The 24,286-nt window shown below is 50.4% G+C and overlaps 2 protein-coding genes across 2 annotated transcripts; both read right to left on the bottom strand.

Moving 5' to 3' along the window:
- Window positions 1-3,206: 3,206 nt before the first annotated feature.
- On the bottom strand, window positions 3,207-10,410 carry PDIA3 (protein disulfide isomerase family A member 3). The gene is made up of 13 exons (XM_081337174.1): window positions 10,172-10,410; window positions 9,837-9,915; window positions 9,625-9,742; window positions 8,782-8,886; window positions 7,985-8,114; window positions 7,258-7,374; window positions 7,046-7,171; window positions 6,013-6,195; window positions 5,580-5,688; window positions 4,573-4,701; window positions 4,238-4,317; window positions 3,979-4,036; window positions 3,207-3,588 (listed from the first exon to the last, which is right to left on the bottom strand). Exons 1-13 carry the CDS (start codon window positions 10,312-10,314, stop codon window positions 3,469-3,471), a joined length of 1,497 nt encoding a protein of 498 aa, XP_081193300.1. The 5' UTR covers window positions 10,315-10,410; the 3' UTR covers window positions 3,207-3,468.
- Window positions 10,411-21,804: 11,394 nt separating this feature from the next.
- On the bottom strand, window positions 21,805-22,946 carry LOC308673512 (zinc transporter ZIP1-like; the record flags this gene model as incomplete). Its single annotated transcript, XM_081337239.1, has 3 exons — window positions 21,805-22,395; window positions 22,621-22,751; window positions 22,832-22,946. 3 exons carry the CDS (start codon window positions 22,944-22,946, stop codon window positions 21,805-21,807), a joined length of 837 nt encoding a protein of 278 aa, XP_081193365.1.
- Window positions 22,947-24,286: the final 1,340 nt, after the last annotated feature.

Here is a 24,286-nt window from a genome sequence, read left to right as displayed (position 1 = left end):
ACTGCTTGATGATCGGTTCAAAGGCTCTTTCTGATGTCCCACAAATTTCAGCACATTCTGGCTTTAGCTTTTATGTCATAATTCCTAGTTTCTGGAGACTGTATTGTATTCTTCTTTGCTTACATCCCCCTTTTCCCACTTCTTGAACATGCCTCTGTGTTTCTTCAGCATTTCAGAGGGCTTTTATTCCTTGGGGAATTATGACTCTGCCTTCAGAATTTCTTTTGGTGGGATTTCTCTTCCTTGTTGGCCAATTTTCCCCATGAGGATTTGAAACCATTGGGTGCAACATGACTGGATTCATCAAAAATCTGCTCTTCCAGCACTTCATCTGACTCTTCTCAGAATGTGACAAATTCCAAAGTAGCAGTCACTTCCGCATCTACATCCTGTTGGTGAAGATTAGGTTAACAGACCCCATTGTTCCTTCTGTTACTTTTTTGACAAATGATGTTTTCAGGAAGAGGACATATTGGACTTCTGGCTCTTGGCATAGTTAATCCCTACCCTCTTGGGAAGAACAACACAGGCCTCACCTGCCCAGATACCTCTGAATAAAGCTTCTGCAATGGTATCTTCTTTCCCCATGTTCTTATGGAAGGAAAAGTCCCTCTCTCTCTCTCTCTCTCTCTCTCTCTCTCTCACACACACACACACACACACACACACACACACACGTGCGCGCTAGACTCCCTTCTCCTTGTTTACTCCATTCAGTGTTATTCTGCATGCTCTTCTGATAATCGGATTTCTGCTAAAGCATTCTCCCGAGCCTTACTACTCCTTACCTTTCCCCTTTGTATGCAGCAATGGCTTTCTTCCTACCTAGCAAATATTGTACGCATGCTGAACAAGTTGCACAATTTCTACATAGACAGATCACATCCGTATTTTAAATTTAATAATCCCGCTTATGTTTATGGCCTTGCTGGGGTTTTTTTTTTGTTTTTTTGAGATTCTCACAGCAATCACATCACTTTTTTCTTGGGTGGTAGAATCTCTTTGAATTCAGTTCTTTCACTCAGTTGTCAAGAATAATCTGCACAAGAGACAAATTCCTTGTGTGTCTAATCATACTTACCCAATAAAGTATTCCATTCTGTCATCAAATTGGGACATGGCAGAATCAAGAACATCTGTTACTTTATCAAGTCAACAGAATAATAGAATTGAAAGAGAACTACTAGTCCAGGGGTGTCAAACTCGCAAGTCATGTGATGTCATGACGTATCACAATTTTTTTCCATTGGGGTGGGCATGGTTTTGCCATGACGCATCCGGCCTGTGGGCTGGCAGTTTGACACTCCTGTTCTAGTCCAACCCTTGCTCAAGCAGAAGACCCTATACAATTTCAGACAAATTGCTGTCCAGTCTTTTTTTAAAAGCTGTCGGTGATGGGGCACCCACAACTTTCAAAGGCTTATTCCACTGGTTAATTGTTTTAAGTTTCTTAGTTCTAAGTTGGTTCTCTCCTTGAATAGTTTCCATCCATTGTTTCTTGTCCTGTGTTCTGGTACTTTGGAAAATAGGTTGAGCCCCTCTTCTCTTTGGCAGCCCCTTAAAATATTGGAACACTGCTATGATGTAGCCCTTAGTCTATCTAATGCCCAGTGTTATCATGTCGCCCATTGTCTAGTGTCTAAGACTAGGGGAGACACTAGGGGCCAGTGTTCAAGACATTTGGAGACCTTTCTGCAATTTAAGCCTATCTTCTGGGGCCGTTTTTCTTGCCAGTTTAGTGTTGTCTGCAAATCTGATGAGTTCCCCTTCTATTCCCTCATTTAAATCATATAAAGATGTTGACAAGTACTGGGCCTAAAATGAAACCTTGGGGTACCCCACTGCTTATTTTTCTCCGTGTAAATGTAGTTCCATTAAGGTGGTGATGCTGTCTATTCTACACCAGTTTAGTTTACCAAAGTACATTGTAGTCCACTTTGTCAAATGCCTTACTGTAATTCAAGTATATTATGTCCACTGCATTTTGCTGGTCCACTAATTTAGTCACTTAACAAGGGCCTAAAGGGAGAGCAGGAAAAGCAGAAATAAAGCTAACAACGGAAATGCAAGGCTGGGCACCGATTTTTAACACAGCCCTGAAATTAGTTTCTATTCATATTCTTTTGGCCTAGACACTGGAAGAGGTCTCTTTCCTATTTTCAGAGGATTGACATCTACAGCCAGCTATAATCAGTATACAAATACTGGTGGGCTTCTCCCAGCAACTTTCTGTTGGGGTAATTCCCCACAGTTCTGTTCCCTAGTAATTTCACCAACTAGCCAAGCACAGAGAACTTTCCAATCTTGCTTGATAAGTCATTAGCCTAGGAATTAGTCTTGCTGTGTCTAGCTGAAAAGCTCAACCTTGCTTGTGGCTTGGTCTGCACAATGTAGTACCCTTGTGGCTTTGCTGTTATGTCCTGGGGTGTGTGCGTGCTGCCCAAGTGGGTTTGTTGCAGGCAATCAAACAGGGAATCCAGAGCTGGCTCATATTCTGGAGTCATGCTCCTAGCAGTTAGGGCATTGCATCAGAACTGGAGAGGCAGGCAGGCAGCCCGCCTCAGCCAGAGAAGCTGCCAGTGATCCTCTCAGATCCATCCACTTTAGAGCCACACCAGTGTGGAACTTCACTGCATACATTTAATACTTTACTAGGAAATACTTCACGTAGCAAACTGTTTTGCACTTGATTATGAATTGTTTTGCACTCAGTATATTCTGGATTCAAATAGTCCTTCTTTAAGTGCAATACTCTCAAAGGAGTAGGCTCTCCAAATAGCCTACTCCCACACAATGAATTGTCTTTTAAACGATTTCAGAAGGTAAAAGCCCGGCTAAGGGAGGCTGTCCTGATCACCAACTCTGTTTTCTTCATCTCCCTGCCACTAATGAGCAAAATAGTGTGGTGCTTTTGCTTTCTTTGAGAAAGATTCAGGTTTTCCAGACAGAACCCCACCCAACGGTGTCCACTGTTTTGACTTCATGGAGTAGTTACAGACTACCTGCCCATTCCTCAGCAAAAAGAGGAAGCAGAAGCAACCAGCGCTGCCACTCTGGCTTAGCTCACTCAGCCCAGGACGGTTTTATCTCCAAAAAAGGCTCCGACAAGAGGCCGCTCTCAGTAGCCCCTTCTTAAAAGGCCAAGCCAGCAACACTGCCTCTCCAGCCATGAGGCTCCCGGGTCCCACAGCAATTAGGGGTAGGGGTGGGGGACAAGGGCTCATTTATTCATTCATTCCTCCAGATGTACAAAAAAAATTAGAAAACAACACCCCCCCCTCCAGTCCAGGGCATCCATGGCAAATGCAGCTAAGAGGCATGGGGCAGGTAAAGAAGTGGGACAGCAACCATCGCCTCCTCTGCCCAAAGGGTTTTGCTTTCCAGCAACGAAGCTGCACCATGGAGCCCTGGCCTCCTTCCCAGAGCAGCCGCTGGGCTCTCCTCTGAACAAGGTGGCAGCCAAGGCTCTCACAGATCCTCTTTCGGCACCTTCTTCTTCTTCTTCGGCTTTTCGTCTTCTTGTAGGATTGGCGGATACGTGGCCTCCCTCTTCAGGTAGCTGACAAAGTCGCTCACCTCACGCCCCCCCTGGCAAGGAGAGAGAAGTGAGGCCAAGAGGCAGAGACACTAGTGAGGTGCAGGCCACCCTCTGCCCACTGCTTGTACCACCCACAATTCACAACTGTCCCCAACTTTTACCCTCTGTCTAGGAAGCCCAGCGCAGCTCAACCCCACATCGCCGCAGTCACACTCCTCTCCCCTCCTCGGTGCCAAGGTGGAGTTGCCATCAACTTTTTCTGGAGTGCTTTTAAAAGATTCTAACCTAACCTATTGCTCTGGTATTTCAGGGTGGTTTCCCCTCCAAGGCTCAATCCAACCAGACCAAACTGCTGTTATTTCCACTGCTGTAATTGTTATCCCATTTCTTTACCTAAAGAGTCCTTCTAGGAGAATGAAGTCAGCAAAAGATCTGCTCACCTCGTATTTCTTTGGACTCTGCTTGCTACCGGCAGGAGAAAAGTAAATTGTGGGAAAGCTGCATCACAAAGAAAGATCCAGTTAGACATATTCAATCTTTTTTTTGTAGCAACAGCAAACATAAATTTAACCGGTCCTCAAACCTCAACAAACCTATTATTCTCCACAATTGGCAAACAGGCCAAAAGGCATTTCTAAGAAAGCTCTTCACATGTAGTTCACCAGAAAAAGCAAACAGCCATTCCTACGGCTTCCTTACCCTTTGACTTCATACGGTAAAGGCACATCATTGGCTGTGGCATCCATCTTAGCTATAACAATGTGGGGGTCTTTGTTAAGCTGAAAAAAGATAACAAGCCAGTAATTAGGGAGGGCAAAACTCTCAGCCCGAGAAAATGGTGACCGAGATCAGAATTATGTGAAGTCAAAATCAAACAGGCCACATTATGTTTTAGCAAGAGAAGGAACCACCAATATTTCCCATTCTTGGGACTGCTGTACCTGGAAAGGAACTCCCACCAGTCACAGATAACTAAAATAACTTCTCCCAAGGGACCTTCAAGTTGATGCAACCTTTGCTTCCTTTCCCCTTACCTTCTCCCCCAGTTCCTTGTATTTGGGTTCAAGATTCTTGCAGTGGCCACACCACGGGGCGTAGAATTCTATAAGCACATCCTTACTCTCTGCATTTACGATTTCATCAAAATTTTCAGCCACAACTACCTAGAGAGAAACAAGAAGGTTTAAATAAAACATGCCACAACCATATTGAAAAAACCCAAATATGTCATGGGTAAAAGCAGAACAGCTGCTTTCTCCGATGCAACCATACCTGTCTCTCCCTGCAGCGTAGAAAGTATTGTCCAGGTTCACATTTGTACAACGGAGTAATATTACCAGCTCAAGTCACCTGTTTGCTCTTATCAAGGTGAACTTGCCCAGTTTCGGACAGCTGTTTATGCTAGCATATAAGTACTGTAAAATTTCGCATTCCCCTAACGCTTCTGTTTACTTACAGCCACTTAGCATTTGGAACCAAAGGAGAGCCATGACAGTGCTGAATTAAGCACTGATGAGCAAAATTTTGATTTTTTTTGTTTTTTGTTATGGTGCACTTTTTTCCCTAAGGCCGCGTTGGTGAACCTATGGCACGGGTGCCACAGGCGGCACACCGAGCCCTCTGTGGGCATGCGCGCTGTTGCACCAGTCCTAGGCCTTCAGCTGGGCTTTATAAAACCTTTTCGCTTTAGGCCTCCGGCACCGTGTACAAAAAAAAAAAAAAAGGCTCAATCAATCAATTTCAACTTCTCGTGGGATAAAAAGTTCTCGCAAAGTTGGAATTGATTGAAATTTTTAGTCCCACCCAGTCTGCCGTTACCACCGCAGCCATGCCCACCCAATGGGCCACGCCCACCCGGCACCCGATGATACATAAGTGGGTTTTGGGTTGCAGTTTGGGCACTCGGTCTCTAAAAGGCTCGCCATCACTGCCCTAATGGAATCAAGACACTATATTATTTCAGAAACATTACAACATCATCCATGTAAAATCTCTTCCCCAGTTACCATGGAGTTAATGAAGACTCTAGCCCCGCTCTCACCTTCACGGGACCATCATTGTTTTCTGGGATGGGCTCTGATTTCAGGTATCTTTTCAACTTTCCATCAAAATAATCCTGAAGGAATCTCTCCAAGGCTGTACCATCACGGCTGCAAATGGAGTAAGAATTGCTTCAGCCAGCGCAGACCCATTTGTCCTGCCGTCAAGAGCCACTAAGCGCAGGCATGTCAACTGCTGGCCGGTGGGCCAGATGTGTCACACTGAAACCGCACCCACCCCATTGCCAGCAATGAGGAAAAAGTCGCGAGACATCACATAACGTCGCAAGTTTGACAGGCCTGCACTAAGGGAATAACACAGGCCTCTCCTTCAAAGGTCTTCCCAGAACAATTCAATGGAAACTTTGCCCTGCAGGAACTATTTCTATTTCGAAAGGGGAACTTCCAAAAAAAGGGACAGAAGTGTGAGCTTACGAAAATTCCTCTTGCATGGCGAATTTCTCTCCTTTGACTGTTCTGATAGCAACAAGAGGGACCTCACTGGTAGAACCGTCCAGCCCAAACTCTGTGAGTTCATGGCCAAAAGTCTTTCGACTTGCAACAGCGAAATTGAGCTTGTGTCCAGCATCCAGGAAACTTCGAGCAACCTTCATCACTCTGCAGAAACAAGGCAACTGTTTTGTTATTGACAGCTCAAGGAAATCAGATGGCCACCTCATGCTATGAGGGCAAAAAACCACAACCAACTCCACAAGTGAACCCAGTGCAGTTTCAACTCCACACTTGCTGACGTGTGAATGTTTTGTTAACTGAGGAATGAATTCTACAATGAATGATCACATCTGCTGGAAACCTAATGCATTCACCAAAGTGGAAAACAAAATTAGAACATCTGTTTTCCAGCTAATATTGTTGAAATGCAATATTGCCAATAGAAGATTATAAAAAGTTATTTTCAAGGGAACCCCCTCTACTACAGAGTTATTTTCTAAGGGAACTTGTTCCTGAAGAAACAAGTCTTCTGACAGAATGAGGACAAGTCTATCGAAGCACCTACTTCAGCTGTCGTAGTTGGCGTTGCTTGTCAGCCATCTTAATCACTCCTGGGCTCCGAAAGCAACTTTATATTGCCAACCAAGGGGAGGAGGAATGTTCACCTATTCATCATCCTGCCTTTAGTGCAAGAAAATCCTGGGACCAGTTGCTGATGGGCAGTATGTCTTCAAGGTTAACTGCCCAGCTCCTCTTTAGCCATTCTGCATCCTCTTCCCCCCCCCCCCCACAAGTCTATTGCTGCTTCTTTACCTCATTCCCCACAAGTTAAATTTGGGAAGATCCATGTTTTAACAAAAAGTTTTCAGTGGCTTTGGCAAATTGGCTGCAGTGGAAACATAACTGGTGCAGATATGGCTTTCAATTTGTTTACCGTTTTCTCCGATATCAATTTCATTTGTAACAAAAACAGTTCATCCACCACAGAATCCTCGACAAAGAAATGGAAACTCACCTGTTGCGCCAGTAATTAGAGCCTTTGGGATTCTTTTCATAATCTATATCGTAATAAGCCACTAGAAGATCTTTTCCTTGGATCATTTCTTTATTGTCTTCAGTCATGTGTGGGCATAAACCAAAGCTGAAACAGAGAAACTCCCGTTTTTTAGTATGTGAATCCCATTCAGACAAAAGTACTTGCTATAGGAGAAAAATTACTACGCTCACATGTTCTCTTGAAGAAACTTCTTGATCTTGCCAGTTGTCATCTTTTCTTCTGTATATCGCACAGAACTGTCTTCAAACTTGTTTGCAAGGTGTTGGGGACGGAACAGGACGATGCCCCTGTGAAAAGGAGACTGGTGCATTTTGACTGTCAAACCCTATCAAGCAGCACCCCACAATGCATCCCTTTGGTTCACAAAAGAGTTGGAAGGGACTTAAGAGATCAAGTGAAATCCCCTCCACATTGCAGGATTCATTGAACCATCCCCTACAGATGACTGACGGTTCCTCCATGACAGGGCTCCAGTTGCTGAGCAAGTCTCAGCTGCTTGAGCCAATTCCACAAGGAGAAGCAGGCAGCAAGCACATCAAGCTCTGACTTGCCTGCTCCTACAGGTGGATAAACAAAAACCAACCCCGAAGGGACTTGGCAATTTGTGTTGCTGTATAGACGTGACACACTGTTCACAGAAGGCTACTCAGAGCGAGGCTTAAGCATTCTAAAGAACGGTGTTATATATGTGACCCTTCAAGAGCCAAAGATAGTAAAAACTCATTTGCCTAAGTTAACTCAGCACTGTAAAGCTCTGCCCTTTACATTTTGAAAATGCGAGCAGCTTCTGAAGCCGCTTGGTTGGCAAGTCACACAAAAACAAGAACAAACTTCATAACCTTTATAATCGTGGATTTTTAAGCTGAATCAGGAAAATACCAACCACTGAACACTTACTCGCCATCTGGTTCATATTTTTTAATGAGGGCCTCATCACTGACATGCCCAAAGCGGTAATGATCCCGCAAATTGCTTGCTGCTTTCATGTACTCTGAATGCGCATCGCCAAACAGCTCCCTGAAGAATCCTGTAGTTCATAAGAAATAAATAGCTGTGTAAAAGAGGTCCAAGATAAATAATTTGCTTATGCCACCGAGACACTTTAAATTGATGACTTAGGAGGAAAAGCAAACATTTCCTTGTTTTCTTTTGGGGGGGGACGGGGACAAAATGCATGATTGTTCTTTAAAATGACAAAACAAGAACTTCAAGTCTATCAAAGATTTACCATTTACCATCCCTCAACCTTGGCTGTTTGTGTTATAGATGAGAAATATTTGGTAAAACCAAAAGTTAGCATTTTATTGCTGAACTTTTAACAGTGTCACTTTCTGGGTTTGAGGTCCATGTGTATTTCACAAGGGGTTACTTTATGACTTAATCCACAAAGAACAAGCCACATGCAAAAATTGTCCCAGTCTTCAAATCCCACCCAAGGAACACAACCAACCCGTAGTTTTGATATTTTTATTGGGGAGTGTGCCTCGTCAATACTCTTGAACAGGTTGTCATCTGGAGGAGGAAGTCATATAAAGCAAACAGCACCTTCAACTGGAAGGCAGAAGACAAGAAATACTTCAAACCAACTGGATATCAGGTTATCTGGGTTTTTTTTAATGCAACGTAACTTGGGTTAGCAAATCATCCCATCCTAGGTTTACCTAATACATTGGTCCTGCCCCCAGACTACTTACCCACCACAGCAGCATCCTTTTCACTGATGAATTTCTCAAAGGCCTCAGGAGAAAGAGGAACGGAGGCAGGCCCAGCTTGTTTCTTTAGATGGCTCACAATTCCATCTTAGAAAAAAAAAACAATGTATAAATACAGGCCAATCTTCTTTAGAGAATCACTGACATGGTATAAAAGCTCCCAAAGGCTACAGGATCTGTGCATCAACCACTGTTTCAATCCCACATTCATTATGTTAACATAGGCAAATCTCTTACCCATCTACAGGTAGTCCTTGACTTACAAGTTCATTTAGTGGCCAAAGTTATGACATGGAAAAAACTGACTTATGACCATTTTACACACAACAGTTGCAGCATCCCCAATGCCACGTGATCAAATGTGGCAGCTTACTAATATTTATGGTGGTTGCAGTGTCCCCTGATCCCCTTTTGCAATTTTCCGACAAGCAAAGGCAATGGGGAAGCCAGTTAACTATGTTATTAGCTAAACAACTACACTTCGTGTAACAATTGTGATAAGGTTGTAAAATAAGGCCAACTCACTTAACAACAGAAACTTTGGGCTGTTATGATCGTAAGTCAAGGATTATCTGTACCGATAGGGCAGTTTTCAACACCAGCCCCATTGTAATAATCTAGCTGCAAGCTGAGAATCCAGATAGGCGCAATTCCAATCTGCAGCCGCCCTCCGGAGCATCCAGTGTGTCCAACGTGGACAGTCAAGGAAGGCTTCCCGCAAGGCCTCGGGGCCAGAAGCAATACGGAGCGGCAGACCCCTGGCCTAGAGCGGGGCGCCTTCGGGCCTGGCCCAGCTACAAGCGGCCTTCTCGGGGGGCTGCTCACCGGCTGTCCTGGGCCCGTCGTAAGTGCCGGACTCCTCCCCGTTGCGGAAGATCTTCAGCGTCGGGTAGCCGCTCACGCCGTACTTGTTGCAGGTCTCCGAGTTGGCCGTGCAGTCGACCTAGCGGGGAGGGAGGGAGGGAGGGGAGCGCGTTGCCGTCCCGGCGCCCTGCCAAGGCCTCCGCCCGCCCCTCCGGCCCACCGCCCGGACCCACCTTCGCCAGCGGGACGACGCCCTTCAGCCGCGTGGCCGCCGACTCGTACTCGGGCGCGAGGCGCTTGCAATGTCCGCACCTGCAAGGCGACGCCGCCAGTCAGCCCGCGCCCATCCCCCCCGGCAGCCAATCCAGGGCCGCCCGCGCGCCGCGGCAGCCACTCAGGAGAGGCCACGGCAACGAGGCCCCGCCCCCTGGTGCCCGGGCAGCCGCCGCCGCCGCAGCGCCGGGCCCGCCGCGAAGACCCCGCCGGGCGGCCCCCCTCGCTTCCCTCCGCCGGAGCGCCCCGGCGGACGGAGAGGCCCGGGGAACGCGGCGCGGCCGTCCCGACCCACCAGGGCGCGTAGAACTCGACGAGGGCGACGTTGCGGTCGGCCAGGCCGCTGTCGAAGTCATCGTCGCTCAGCTCCAGCACGTCGGAGGCGCGGGCGGGCCAGGCCGCCACGGCGAGGAGCAGCGCGAGGAGCAGCGTCGCCATGAGACCCAGCTGAGAGGACGGAGGAGCGCGGCGGCGGCGGCAGCTTTCGCTTTCCCCGGCGATCGCCTCAGCGCGGGGCTAAAGAGGAAGCGGAAGGCCCGCCCCCTGCGCAGACGGGCCGGATCCATTGTGTGGCGGCCGTCCATTGGCCCGAGCGTCTCGGCCGGGGCGGGGCTTCCCTGGTCGCCGGGCGACGACTCGGCGCGCCCTCGCCCGCCTCCCCTGCCTCTCTGGTTCGCGCAGCCGCTCTGGCGCCCGGGGGGGAAGCGCCCGTTCGGCCCGGGCGGGGAGGGGAGGGGAGGGGAGGGGGCGCGCAGGGGAGACCCCGACGGGGGGGTGCGGGGCCGCCTCGGCCGCAGTCCCGTCGCGGAGCCCGGCCGCCTGGCCGGAACGGGGCTGGGGGTCCCCGGCAGGGAGCGGAGGGCCGGGGAAGCGCGGGGGCCGCAGCCGCCCCCAGCCCAAGGCGCCACCGGCCGCTTCCCGCCCTTCCTGGTTCCAAAGGGAGGCCGCCGGCGACTCCGGGCAGCGCGCTTCCCAAGGGAGAGCGGGGGAGGGAGGGAGGCCCATAGAAGCACCGTTATAAATGCGAGGCTTGGCTGGCGACCCCCTCCCCCGTTAAGCCGAGGGAGCCGAAGCCGGCGGGGGGCTTCTGAGCCCCTCGGGCGCCGCCTGGCCGGGAAGCGGCTCTGCTGCCCGGCGCTCCCAGCCAGGGAGGAGGGGAGCCGCCGCCGCTCTTTTTGCTAGTCGGCTAACTAAGGGACGCGGGAAGCACCTCCCAGTAGTAACGGGGGACTTTTAACTACCCGGACATCAACTGGGAGAGAAACTCTGCACCAACTTTGCGGGAGGTCAAACAGATTCCTGACCGCTTTTGTCTCCCAAAAAGTAGAGAAGGGAACTAGGGGATTAGCCACATTGGATTTAATTCTCACTAACAAGAGATGAAATGATAGAAGGTGTTGAAGCCACAGGAACCTCCGGGGTGGGGAATGATCATGCAATATTGGAATTCAACATTATGCAATCGCAAGTAATAGACCAAGTCAAACTACAGTCTTGGACTTTAAGAGAGCTAAAGAGTTTCCGGAGTTTTCATCCTGCTTTTGTGACCGGGCAGCGGTTGGGGGGGGGCTGAAGCTGCCCCCTTTCCCTCCCTCCAAGCCACAGCCGAGCAAGACACCCGCCTGCCCTCCTGGCTGCGCTCTTCCTCCTGCCCGATGTTTTCATTGTTGTGAGCATTTACTTTGGGGATTGGCAGCAGAGTGGGGTGGGGTGGGGTGGGGGTGGGTGTTTGGTTTTTATTTCCCTCCCTCACCTGTCTGAATCTAAAAAGGTGCAATCAAAGACTCCTCCTAAGATGGAGAAGGAGTTGGAAGCAAAACTCTGTGGGGAGGTGATGAGTCTTATGGAAGAGGAACAGAACTAGTTCTCTCGTGCCCTGGAAGGGAGCAGCAGTAGAACCAACCAGGTGAAACTGGAGGGAAACAAAGGTAAAGCGTAAGGAATTCCAGGTGGTGAGGTCTCCAGCAGCGGCACCAAACCAGATGCAAGTGGTTTGCTGGAGGACTTCCAACATTTGCCAGAGATGCTTGTCTTGTTTCAGCACAAATGGACTAGATGACTTTTAAGGTGCCGTTTGACCAATAACAAGCTGCTCCACAACAAGGAACTGTGATCAGGGCACAGCTTGTGAATTCAGAACCTGCTGCTTTCTGAGCATTGTGGGTGCAAAAGCCTTTCAAGGCCTGTGGGGATAGACTTATTTCTTTGACTACTCCAGAGTGAGGGAAAGACTGGAAAGACCACATTAGTCCAAAACAGCAGCTGGTTCCGAGAGCTGCCCACAAAACTAAAGGGGGACTTTTGAGTTGTGTCCTCTATGAAGATGTCTGTCTGCGGGATAGGTGACAGCATTGGGCAGAGGTGAGTTCAGCTGCTGGTATCGTTAGCAGGAGCAATAGAGAGTTACATCAGCTGCATTGTGGTATGGAGGAGGAGGAGAAGAGGAAGCTGTAGATCAGGGGTGTCAAACTGCCGGCCCACGGGCTGGATGCGTCACATGGAAGCCGCCCCCACCCCATTGCTGGCAATGGCAAAACCATCCTGATACATTGCCCGACGTCATGTGATGTCACGAGTTTGACATGTCTGCTGTAGATCCTTAACCTTTGGCAGGACTCCTGCTGAGTCACTGCTGGAAATCCCGTAGACCACTTCCTGGGAAGATCATGCCTGGAGCCTAGTGGGAAGATCTAATGCCCCTGGAGCCCCTAATTGGAAAGCTGCTTGTACAGCTTCAGGAAGGTGGCCTTGAGGAAAACGCTGAGAAACCATCATGTAAACAAAATGGGCAGGAGCCTTCCTTACGTCTTGAGGGCAACAGGGCAGGTAATACACTTACCGACCACAAATGAGACCTGCAGCTCTGTCACTAAGCAACAGGTGAAATGTTGGATGACCGCCTGGCTTACAACATCAGTTCCATCTGTAATTGTTGAGCACAATGTCATATTATTGTGGTTGGCAACTTCCTGCCAGCTTCCCCCTTCTCTGTTGTTGAAAGCTAGCTGTGAAGATTGCAGATAGTGATCAAGTGGCCACGGCACACTGCAATCATTGTAAATGCACACCAATTGCCAAATAACCAGTCATAAATCTCCTTTTTCCGCATCATTGTAACTTTGAATGGTCACTAAATGAGTGATTGGTAAGCGAGGACTGCTTGTATGGAAACGGCAAGTGAATTTTGCTTAATGAGGGGCAATATAGACTGCATAGGGTGGAAGGCAGGTGAATCCCAGATAAGATAGGATCCCTGGGCTTGCCATTCCAGGGAAAGAAGGGCTGCTAATTTTGTGGCCATCCTCATTTTGCAGCCAGGGACCCTCGTTCCTAGGCCCTGCTTGGTGATCTTGGCCACAAGCTTTGGTGATTAATGCCAGGTCTGCGTACATTTGTGATTTCATCATGTATTACTGAGGCTTGGCTAAGTGAGGACGGGAATGCCACCTCTGCTTTGTTCTCCAGGTTTCAGGTCCATCAACAGCCTTGGTTGTTGGGCTGGGGGAATTAATAATTAATGACCTGGCTACTGAACTGGGTATCCTGCTGGGGGTATTGGCCACCCCAATGCCTGTTAGGGTCATTGTTCAGCCTACTTGACCTCAAGGCTGGTGTGGAGTGACATTTGATCATTTCATTCTCCATGGTTTTTGCACCATGGCATCCATGGGAACCATGGGCTTGTCCCAAATAACTTTGGGCCCCAAAATGTCAGTAGACACATAGAATCATAGGGTTGGAAGGGATCTTGGAGATCTTCTAATCCAACCCCCTACCATTCTGGACAAATGGGTTGAAACAATCTATTCTTGAGCTTCCCCCAGACATTCCTTTGTCAGGAGGCAGCCTGCTCCATTGCTTTGTAGCTTTCATAGCCAGGAAATTTCTCTTTAGTTCATGTTTGGGTCTCCTTCTATAAACTTCCATCTCTTGGTTCTTGTCTTAATTCAGGTACTAGAGAGAATGGATCTACTCTCTCTTCCCAATAATATCCCTGCCTGTATCAGAAGACAGTTATTTTCTCTCCCTTCAGACTAGAAGGCTGTGCCTTCTCTTCCTTTAAACATATCATATTGAGTTCCCGTTACTTCGTAGAATTTAGCCTATAAGTCTCTGGTCACCTTTGTTGCACTTTTGTGCACTCTTTCAAGTTCCCAGCATCCTTTTTGTATTGTGACAAGAACTGGACACTTTAATCCAAATGTGGTCTGAGCATTGCAGCACTATCAGTTTCCATGATCTTTAGCCCACACCCTACAAAATTCTGGCTCAAAATTCAGATGGATCTCGACAGACTTCAACACTGGGCCTTCTTGAGTGTTTTCGGTGAGACCGGTCTATCAGAGCAACCTGGTCTACCCAAATATGGGACGGAGCATACTGCTTTTGCTTTTGCCTTTCAGCCCCAATCTAGGAGCCTTCAAGTTTTCTTCATCTGTGCTCTTGTATTGGCTGGGCCAGCCAATTGCTGTGGGGAAAGTAGAGGTTTAACCACCTCTGCTTTTATACTATTATATTGTGGCATTCATGACAAAGCGTCTGCTAGGAAGTTCTTTCCCCCAGGCAGATAGTGGATGGAATAATTAAAATGGTGGAAGTGCTGGGCCCAGCATGCTTGGTTAGGAGACAACCTCCGGGGTTTTTTTCAAAGCTTCCAGGTTCTTATGATCAGTCCAAACCTGGAAAGGAACTTTGTTTCCTTCTAAGAAGTGCCTCCAGGTTAAAAGGGGCCCATTACACTGCAAATGCTTCCTTTTCCCAAGTAGCTCACCACTCTTCAGTCTCCAACAACTTTTTGGATCTGTAAGTGCAGGGCTGTAACTGGCCCTGCTTATTTTTTTGCAGTAACACCATCCCCACTGCCACATCGCTTTTCACAAACGGCTTTTCCGGGTCTGGGTGTTCCAGCACCGATTCTGTGGAAAAAGTCTCTTAAAATTTCTCAAATGCGGCTTGGCATTCAGCTGTCCATTTTAGTGGCTGATCAGGCTTTCGTTTACGCCCTCCCTTACTTTTCAATAAGTTTGTGATAGGGAGTGCAATCTGAGCAAACACGGGGAGAAATTGCCTGTAAAAACCCCAGAAAGCTCTGCAGTTGCTTTGTGGTGCAGGGAGGAGTCCATTCCATGACAGCCGCACCTTCTCTGGGTCTATCTCTACCCCCTCATGAGAAATGCAGTAGCCCAAATAGTCAATTCTGTCCTTATGGAATTCACATTTTGAAAGCTTAGCATACAGTTTAGCAGCTCGAAGCTTTTTCAAGACTGCCCTGACCAATTTCACATGTTCTGCCTTAATTTTGATGTAAATCAGGATGTCATCTAAATACACCCCAAACCCCTTATGCAGGTGGTCATGGAGGACCTCATTGATCAGTTACATGAACACAGAGACCTGGCATGCCTAATTTCCCATTGTTTAAAAGAGAGGCTTGGGGAGTGGGAACTTATAGGGGAAAATGTTCATATATAATGAATATTAGCGAGAAGGAATGGTCTGGATGTTTGGTCAATCAGAAAATGCACCCACGTTATCTGGGAGAATGTAATTGCTGGGAACAGACCTTGATTAATGATTGTCCCAAGCACCCAATACCTATGTGTGGTGGCAGCTCACACTCTGAGGGCAGGGGTTTATCCTTCCCCTTTCTCCTCAAGTGTGGAACAGAAGGTATAAAAACAGCAACATCCACACTCCACCTGTCTGGGAGTTGGATAGGCAAGTGTGCTTTACAATTCCCTGTTTCTCACAGTACGGAGAAGCTTGGGCTCAGATGACAACTCATCCTGTCAAAGGTGTATAAAAGCCACACAGGAGCCAAAATCAATAACACTCTTGTTTACCATTCAGGTTATACCTGCCAGGGAGTAAAATCCACTTTCATACATAACCAGATACAATATGCCACCTGTTCCAGTAATAACCAAATAGTGTGTCACAGTCCACAGGGAGTGAGGTACACCTCTAAAGGATGGGTGTATGCATTTGTGGGGGGGTAAGTATTATGCCAAACAACTGTCCTATAACCACACTATACTTGACCAAAGCCCAGAAATGTTTTGTTTTGACACTTGTAAAGCAATAGACCAAGGTGGCAACTATGGAATCTGTTGCAGTTCCCTGAGTTGGGAAAGATCCTATATTAGGGAAAGTAAATATGTATATGAGGTCAGAGGTGGTCAGGCAGCTCCCGGAGCTTTTGGGGTATCATCTGGTCGGTATGTTTATTGGTACACATTCAACATGAAGATGGAGAGAGGTCCCAACATTTACCCTAATTCAAGCCCTTCAGCAGAGCCATGATGCGAAGCAAGCTGGCCACTTTGGATTTCTGAAGACTTTACATTTGGTGAGGCGGCAGTTTTGGTGGCCAGGAATGAAAAAGGATATTGAAAGTTATGTAAAGAGTTGTGTGATTTGTGCTGCCATGAAAAAATTACCTGGAAAGCCACCTGGACTAACAAGTAGCGGATCCACCCCAACCTTGGGAAGAAATAGCAAGGGATTTTATTGTAGAGGTGCCAGAAAGCAGTGGGAATACAGTAATTTGGACTGTCATTGACCTCTTTTCAAAGCAGGTTCACTTCATCGCTTGTTCAGGACTCCCCTCTGCCCCAAAGCTAGCAAACTATTCTTGAAGCATATCTACCGGCTCCATGGAGCCCCAAAAAGCATATCAGAAGGGGGAGTTCAATTCATAGTAAAGTTCTGGAGGGAGTTCGTGAAACCGATTGGGCCAACCCAGAGACTCTCCTTAGCTTTTCATCAGAGCATGAACGGATTGGCTGAATGTACTGTACAAACACAATGGCGGAACAATACCTAAGATACGATGTCAACTATCAACAGACTAACTGGACAGATCTGCCTTTTGCTGAAGTAGCGTATAATAATATCATTCATAGCAGCACCGGACTTACCCCATTTAAAGTCGCAACTGTCAGGGAGTTTGCTCCTATGCCCGAGTATGCTCAGGAAGCCATCACCCCCTCCCTGCAAACTTTAAATCAGTGGGTTATGTCCCTGCAGAGCGCTTGGGCAAATGTTAAGTGGGCCTTAACCCTTGCCACCAAAGTCTACAAGGAGCAAGCTGACAAGAGGCTTGGGTTAAGGCCCACTTAATATTTGCCCAAGTGCTCTGCAGGGACATAACCCACTGATTTATGTGGGAGAGAAAGTTTATCTCTCTACTAAGTATTTGAAGTTGAAATTACTCAGTTGTCAACTCTACAATGAGCCTAACCTGGCTGCAGCCATTTTTCTCTTCATTCTAGGTTGCCACATAGAACGGTGGGAGTGGAGCTTGCCCAGGTGCTTCACTAGTCAAAATAATTTTCTGTCCCGTGGGAATCAAGGTCATTTACTTCTCCCGCAATCAGTGACCAGGTGTTGTATAAGAAAGCCTGCCAAATGAATGTATTGGGAAACATAGTGATGGCATAGTTTTGTGGGTGGGACATTATACTTCATAACTGGGAAATTTTTAGTGGGAATTTCAGACTTGGTTTCACTTTTGATTGTGCCGATACTTTGTAACTAATAAACATGTTCTTTGAGGAATTTCCAAGCCTCGGAATTCTGCTTTGTCTGTCGGAACCATGACACCAGTAAGAAGTTGGGAATGAAGTTTCTTGGTCCCTTCCCTATAGTCAAAATTATCAATCCTGTCACCGTTGAACTAAAACTCCCACGACATTTAGGGAAAGTTCACCCTATTTTCCATTGCAGTTTGTTAAAGCCAGTTACAGAATCAACATTAAAACCAATTCCCCAAAAAGCATCCGGTCCCATTCTAGTGGAGGGTGAAACTCATTATGAAATTAAACACATTCTTGATTCTAGACCAGGGTGTCAAACTCAATTTCATTGAAGGCCGCATTAGCATTGCAGTTGCCCTCAGGGGGCTGGGTGGGTATGGCCAGGGTGGGCGTGGCCTGCTGGGTGGGCGTGGCCAGAGTGCGTATGGCCTACTGGGTGGGCGTGGCCAGCTCTACATCATTCACTTCAAGGGTGCCTATGGGGGCCCGGGCAGGAGTGGGACAGATCTGAGGGTCTCTGGCAGAAGGAGGGTCTCTGGGCCAGGGCCAAGGCAGTGGGGGCCGTTCCCTCACTGTTTCCAGGATGGCTTCGCAGGCCACATGAAACCACTTTGCGGGCTGGATCTGGGCCCCGGGCCTTGTGTTTGACATGTCTGTTCTAGACTATATAAAGGAAAACTGCAATACTTGGTGCAGTGGAAAGGTTATCCCTTATCAGAAGCTACCTGGGTGAACAATGGAGATGTAAAGGCAAAGATTAATACAGACAGTTTATGATAAATATCCCCCAAAGCCTAGGAAAGACTCCTAACCTGTGCTTCTGCTTCTTTCACAGGAATTGCTTTCTCCTTAGGTGATTCCAACTGTCAACTCTACAATGAACCTGTTCTGTTCCAGCCTACTACCGGCCCTGCAGAAAAGTCAGGGACAACCCCTTTACAAAAGGCAAAAGGCTGGAAGTGAGCCCGCCAAATTTATTTACACAAAACAGATCCAAAACAAAGCAAACTGAGCAAAACAAAATATGAACCACAAAAACAGAAGCTGCTCAAACGGTTGCCTTCAGCAACCAGCCCTCCCACACATTCCCCTTTTAAACAGTTCAAGGTGTGGCTTCTCTATGCCTCCTTCCGAGGTGTCCCATTGCCTTCCTCTGTTTACTCCTGCTTGACTGCCTCCTGTGTCAGGCGTCCTTGAACAGGGCCAGCTGTGGGTCATCTTCATCCACGCTGTCAGGCTCACACAGCTGGGTCTGAGTAGTAACCAGATGGGAGGGGCCTGGCTGAGAGCTCTGTGAAGCCTCAGAACTGTCCTCTGCAGGCTCTCCAAACTCCTCCTCCTCCTCCTCTGAATCGTCCGACCCAACTGCCGAACCCACAGGCTGACCCTGAATCACAACAGAACCTGGCTGCAACCATCTTTGACATTTTAGCTTGCCACAAGAAGTGGGGAGGGAAACAAGGTATTTCTGCTAGTTTAAACATTAATGAATCCCATGGGAACCAAGGTCATTCCCATACCGTGGTGAAGGAGGGACGTTCGGCTAGAAAGCTCATGAGCCATTCTATTGAATAGTATGATTGTTAGCTTAGTAGGAGGATGGAATGTAACTTTGGGGGCGGGGAAAGTGTCAGATTTGTTTTCACTTTTGACTATGCCAACATTATGTATCCAATAAACATGTACTTTTGTCTCATAGTTCTCATTTATTTGGCTTTCAGTTGCAACCTTGACACTAGGCATAAGGGACAAGACCTTGATAGCATCAATTGGTTGGCATGGGGCCAAGATAATAGCATCTAGATATCGTTGATGACACGTGACCTCATGTTTAACCTTCCCAGATAGATGAGATAGGAAGCATGACTAAATGGACTAATTCTACTGGATTTCTGCTTGTTTGTCTGGTGTTAATCCCTGCGTATCTGGGTCCACGCTGCTGGAGAAGATATATTCCGATCTTTTTTTCTGTCTTAACTTTATAAATTCTTTTGAATTTGTAAATATGATTTATTCCTATGTGTCTATTGATGGCTGAATGCCAAGCTTCCAGGCACTCCCTAGTATTTTTGGATTTAGTTTGGTTTAGCATGCTGTTTCCAAACTGATACCGTGGTTGAGTCTGTCTCTGTGTTGGGATTAAGAAGTTTTCGCCATGTCTTCTGATTGCAGGTTGGTGCACAAACAACCATGCTCAGAGAGCACCAAGGACTCCACAATGAATTCTCTTCGATTGATACCTAGGTCTTTTAACAATTCCTCATAGAAGAAAGCCTTTGGAACCCAACAGGGTGCATTAGTCACCTCAGCATCCCAGTCTAATAGCCCTTACCTAATACCTCTACCATAGAGGACAGCACTGTCAAGTTATCTGACCATTTTGCTGGTCCTATCTTCCTTCTGTATATACTACTACTGCCCCAAGACAAAAAATACCTCTATAGTGTGACTTACAGTATGTACGTGCACAACCCTTGATGACTTAAGAGCAGCTCCATGATTTTTAGGATATCCTGACAATGACCTCCTGAGCTGCACCAGGCCGTATGCTCTCCAGGGACAGATTGCAGCCTCAGGTACCAGCCTTGATGTCTCGGCAGAACCATGCAATGGAACCCAGCAGCTCAAGGCAGAGTCCTGCTCCACAACAGAAAGGCCAGTAAAAAAACCAAAAGCCCAACTGCTTCCTAAGGCCCAACGTCACAGGGTCTCACATTTGCAGCACAATGTGTCAAACCCCCCCCCACCATTCCCCACCCTGGGGTAGCAGCTGACATCAAAGGTAAAATCCAGGCAGACACGTATCTGAAAACCCTCTTGCCCGGTCAGCTGATTCCTCTGTGAACAGGTTATGAATGAGAGCAGCCTTATTATAGACCACGGGTCGGCAACCCGCGGCTCCGGAGACGCATGCGGCTCTTTGAGCCGTCTCCTGCGGCTCCCAGCCGCCCGGTGCGCGCGCACCTCTTCCAACGGGCAGTGGTGCGCGCGCACCTCTCCAAATGGAGAGTGGCACCGCCCGTTTGGAGAGGTGCGCACGCACCTCCCCGAATGGGCGGAGCTGCGCGCGCACCTCCCCAAACCTTTGGAGAGGTGCGCGCGTACCTCCGCGCGAACGGGCCGCGGCGTCGTTCTTTGAGGAAGCTGCCGTGGCCCGTCTGCAAAGCTGCCGAAAGCGGCAGCTTTGCAGATGGGCCACGGCAGCTTCCTGAAAGAGCGACGCCGCGGCCCGTTCCGAGAGGTGCGCGCGCACCTCCCCGAATGGGCGGAGCTGCACGCGCACCTCCCCAAACCTTTGGAGAGGTGCGCGCATACCTCCGCGCGAACGGGCCGCGGCGTCGCTCTTTGAGGAAGCTGCCGCGGCCCGTCTGCAAAGCTGCCGAAAGCGGCAGCTTTGCAGACGGGCCGTTGCCGTCGGGCAACCGGGAACCGGTTCCATCTGACTTTTTAAAAAAAATGGCGACCGCGTGCGTCCGCGCATGCGCAAAAAACCGTTTTGCGCATGCAAAAAACGTTTTGCGCGTGCGCGTGCATGGACACACGCACGCGGCTCCCAGTTTTTTTAATTTGTGATGGAACCGGTTCCCGGTGGCTCTTTTACTTTTTTAGGTTGCCGACCCCTGTTATAGACTGATCTGGAGCAGCTGGAGACCAGGCTATGAAGGATGGCGAGCAGAAGGCAAGCTACTCTTGGACTCCTGCTATGCATCCTCCTCCCCGTCCCTACACCAGAGGTATTGAACCATATGATTGGTCCGCAGGGAACACCTGGGAGAGAGGGCCTGAAGTATTAATAATTTATTAGAATTATATGTCAGCTAGCTTGTGACCGACTGCTGGAGCTGGGAGCTGGACCCAGCCGCCTGTTATGGGGGAAGCCTTTGATAGCGGTGGGATACCAAAGGACGGTCCCAGTTGGTGGGGAGGGGATCACCCCGGCAGCCTGCTCTCCTATGGGTTCCTTATCCCTGAGGAATTTTGGGGAGACCTTCTGTATGCCGCACAATTTGATGAGGGTTCTCAGTCCAACAGGATCGACTTTTACAGGTGTCTTCCAGCAGGGGGCACTGCAGCCCCACTGGTTGCTCAGGTTCTGACCTGAACATCTGCCCAACTCACCAGGCCGGGAAGAAGTGGGGAGGGTCTACGTGGGCAAATGGGCTTTAGCAAATTACATAAACTTGTCAAGTGACAACAGAAAGAAACACGCACACAGGCAGCTAAGATCATGCAACGAGGCAGGAAGAGCACAAACTGGCACCAGAAAGACAAATAAATACAAAGCTATTTAATAAAAACCATGCAAGGCTCCGGAGGCGCGGTGGCCTAGCAAGGAGCCTGCCCTCGCTCAGGCCAGGCGCCGGAGCCCCCGTCCAAGGAGGCCGGGCGCTCAGCCCAGGAAGCGCAGCCCGGCCATCGCGGAGAAGCCCAGGAGCAGAGCGAGGACTTTGGGCAAGCGGCCCGAGGGGAGATGCAGCTCCTGGGGCAGGATCTCCAGGAAGGTGATGTACATGAAGGTCCCGGCCGCCACCCCCTCCAGCACGCTCCGCGCCAGGGAGCCGCCGGGGCCGGCGTCGCGGGGCACGGCCATGCCCACGCCCACGCCCACGGGGGTCATGAGCGCGAAGCAGGCCACGGCGGCCGCCAGCCAGGGCAGGGCCAGGCGGCTCTGGAGCAGCAGCAGGGCCAGGCTGGCCGCGATGATGCACTTGTGGAGGACGATGGCCACCGCCAGCCGGAGCACCTGGCTCGGCGTGTCCTGCAGCCCCAGCGCCAGCCCCTCGAAGGCCGAGTGCAGCGACAGCGAGACGAGCAGCACCAGCCAACGGAAGGGCGACGGCGCGGCCTCGGCCCGCTGCTCCCCGACGGCGGCCTCCTCGCGGGCGCCCGGCCGCTCGCTGCAGTCCAGCATCACGTGCTCCAGGACCAGCACCAGCAGGAAGCCCAGCGCCAGGACCAGTTCGGGCGCGGGGAAGGCCGGCTGCAAGCGAGAGAAGCGGAGCGTCACCGCGGCCGCCCCGCGGGGCCGAAGGATCCGGGCCGCCTTACTTTCGGCGACCGGAGCGGCTCAGGGACCCGGTCGAAGGCGGCCAGGTCGTTCCCCGCCGGTCCTCGCGGGGTCAGCGGCCCCCTCCAGACCCTCAAGGGAGCCGCCCGCCGTGCGGCTTGGCTGGCCCTCCCCCGAGAGAGCCGCCCCCCTCCGTACCGAGAGGCTCCGCCGACGGAGCTCGTCCCGAAGGTCGGCCAGCGAATCGGGCACCACGTCCAGCAAGCAGGCGGCCATAAAGACCCCGCCCGCCGCGCAGCTCAGGATGCTTCGCCCGCTCGGAGAGGCGCCTGCGGAGAGTCGGGGAGAAGGAGGCTGAGGAGGCCCGCCGGCCCACGCGACCTGCCCGTCCCTAGGAGACCCCACGCACCGTTGGCCGCGGCCCCGCGCAGGCGGAAGAGCAGCGCCGGGAGAAGGCCGCAGAGCAGCGGCAGCGCGGCCAGGGCGAGCAGGCAGCCCAGCTTCAGCGCCTGCAGAGACCACATGGCGCCCCGTCGGATCGGGCGCCGCCCTGGCCGGCCGGCCCTTTAAGCCCTCGCCCAGCGCGGGGGTCAGCCCCGCCGGCCGCCTCAGCCCCGCCCCGGCCCTCGGAGATGGCCCCGCGGCCTTGTTGGAGGGGGCTGCGGCCTTGGCCAGGAGGGGAGGAGAAGTCGCCGTGCTTGGAGTAAGAGCCTTTGCAGCCCCGTCCGCGGAGCAGGGCCCGCGTTTGCCCGCCCGAGGGAGGACGGCTCGGATTTGGCTCCGGTGGGAGAAACCTGCCTCCCTCGCTCCTCTCCCACGGGCGGTTCCCGGGGTCCGTCAGCGAGCTCCGAAGCGGCAACCGCTGCCCGCAGGACCGGCGGCTTGGCGTGAAGAGCTGGGTTGGGGGTTGGGAATTGGGCGTCGGTTCTCTCGGCGCGAGTCTCGGAATTACGCTGGCCGAACACGCGGGTTGGGGATCCAGGGCGCGCGTCCTGATTAGGGGGCCGCCCGCTCGCTTGGGTCGGGTCGGGTCGAGAAAACGGGCCCTGCTCGACACCCCCCCCCCCGCCCCGCCGGCACAGCCGCGCCCAGTTCAGCCGCGCCCGACTCCTCCCGTGACCGGAGGGCGGCCCGAGCCCCGTGGGAGGGCTGGAGAGGCTTGAGGGTTCTTAAGGCACCCGGTCGCTCTTCCGAGGTCCTTCAGGGGCCTTGTAGTAAATGTGGCCCTTGGATTCCCCCTCCCTCTGCGACACAGCCCTTAGTACACACACACACACACACACACACACACACACACACACACACACACACACACACACACACACACACACACACACACCCCACCCCTAGAGCAGAGGTCTTCAAACATGGCCCTTTTATGACTTGTGGACTTCAACTCCCAGAATTCCTCAGCCAGCAATGCTGGCTGAGGAATTCTGGGAGTTGAAGTCCACAAGTCATAAAAGGGCCAAGTTTGAAGACCCCTGCCCTAGAGTATCCCTGGAGTTGGAGCTTGTAGATAGGGACACTAATTGGACACCAGCTGGACAAATCCGTGCTGCAAGATGCGAGGTAGGTGTAGCTAGGCCTGAGAAGGGGAGCCGTGTAGTTGTTCCCATTGCCTTGTGCCAGGAGGCTGGGATGCCAGGGACCTTCAGGAGTGTCCTGGCCTTCCTCTGCCCAAGGAGCTCACCCTCTGCAATCAGTATCCATCTAGCTGGTGATGAGGGGACAGTCACCGAGAGCCCCAGAAGGAATCTAATCTGCGCGTAGCCTGGGCATGGGGCAAAACTACACCAGATGCCCTCCTTGATGCACCCTGTTAGGAACTGCTCCGCTTGGGGGCTTTCAGTACCCTCAGCCG

This window comes from Vipera berus, assembly GCF_964194415.1.
Source record: "Vipera berus genome assembly, chromosome: 12".
In the NCBI taxonomy this organism is placed as follows: Eukaryota; Metazoa; Chordata; class Lepidosauria; order Squamata; family Viperidae; genus Vipera; species Vipera berus.
The sequence above is the reverse complement of the archived record's forward strand: the minus strand, read 5'-3'. Positions and strand labels throughout refer to the sequence as shown.

Bases quoted from the DNA above. Each gene is read 5' to 3' on its own strand.
- PDIA3 (XM_081337174.1), bottom strand. From the start codon at position 10,314: ATGGCGACGCTGCTCCTCGCGCTGCTCCTCGCCGTGGCGGCCTGGCCC. The intron at 4,318-4,572 runs GTAAGGGGAAAG...ATCTTTTTTCAG, and splicing joins ACAAGGAACTGGGGGAGAAG to CTTAACAAAGACCCCCACAT. The intron at 3,589-3,978 runs GTGAGCAGATCT...TCTCCTTGCCAG, and splicing joins AGAGTCCAAAGAAATACGAG to GGGGGGCGTGAGGTGAGCGA.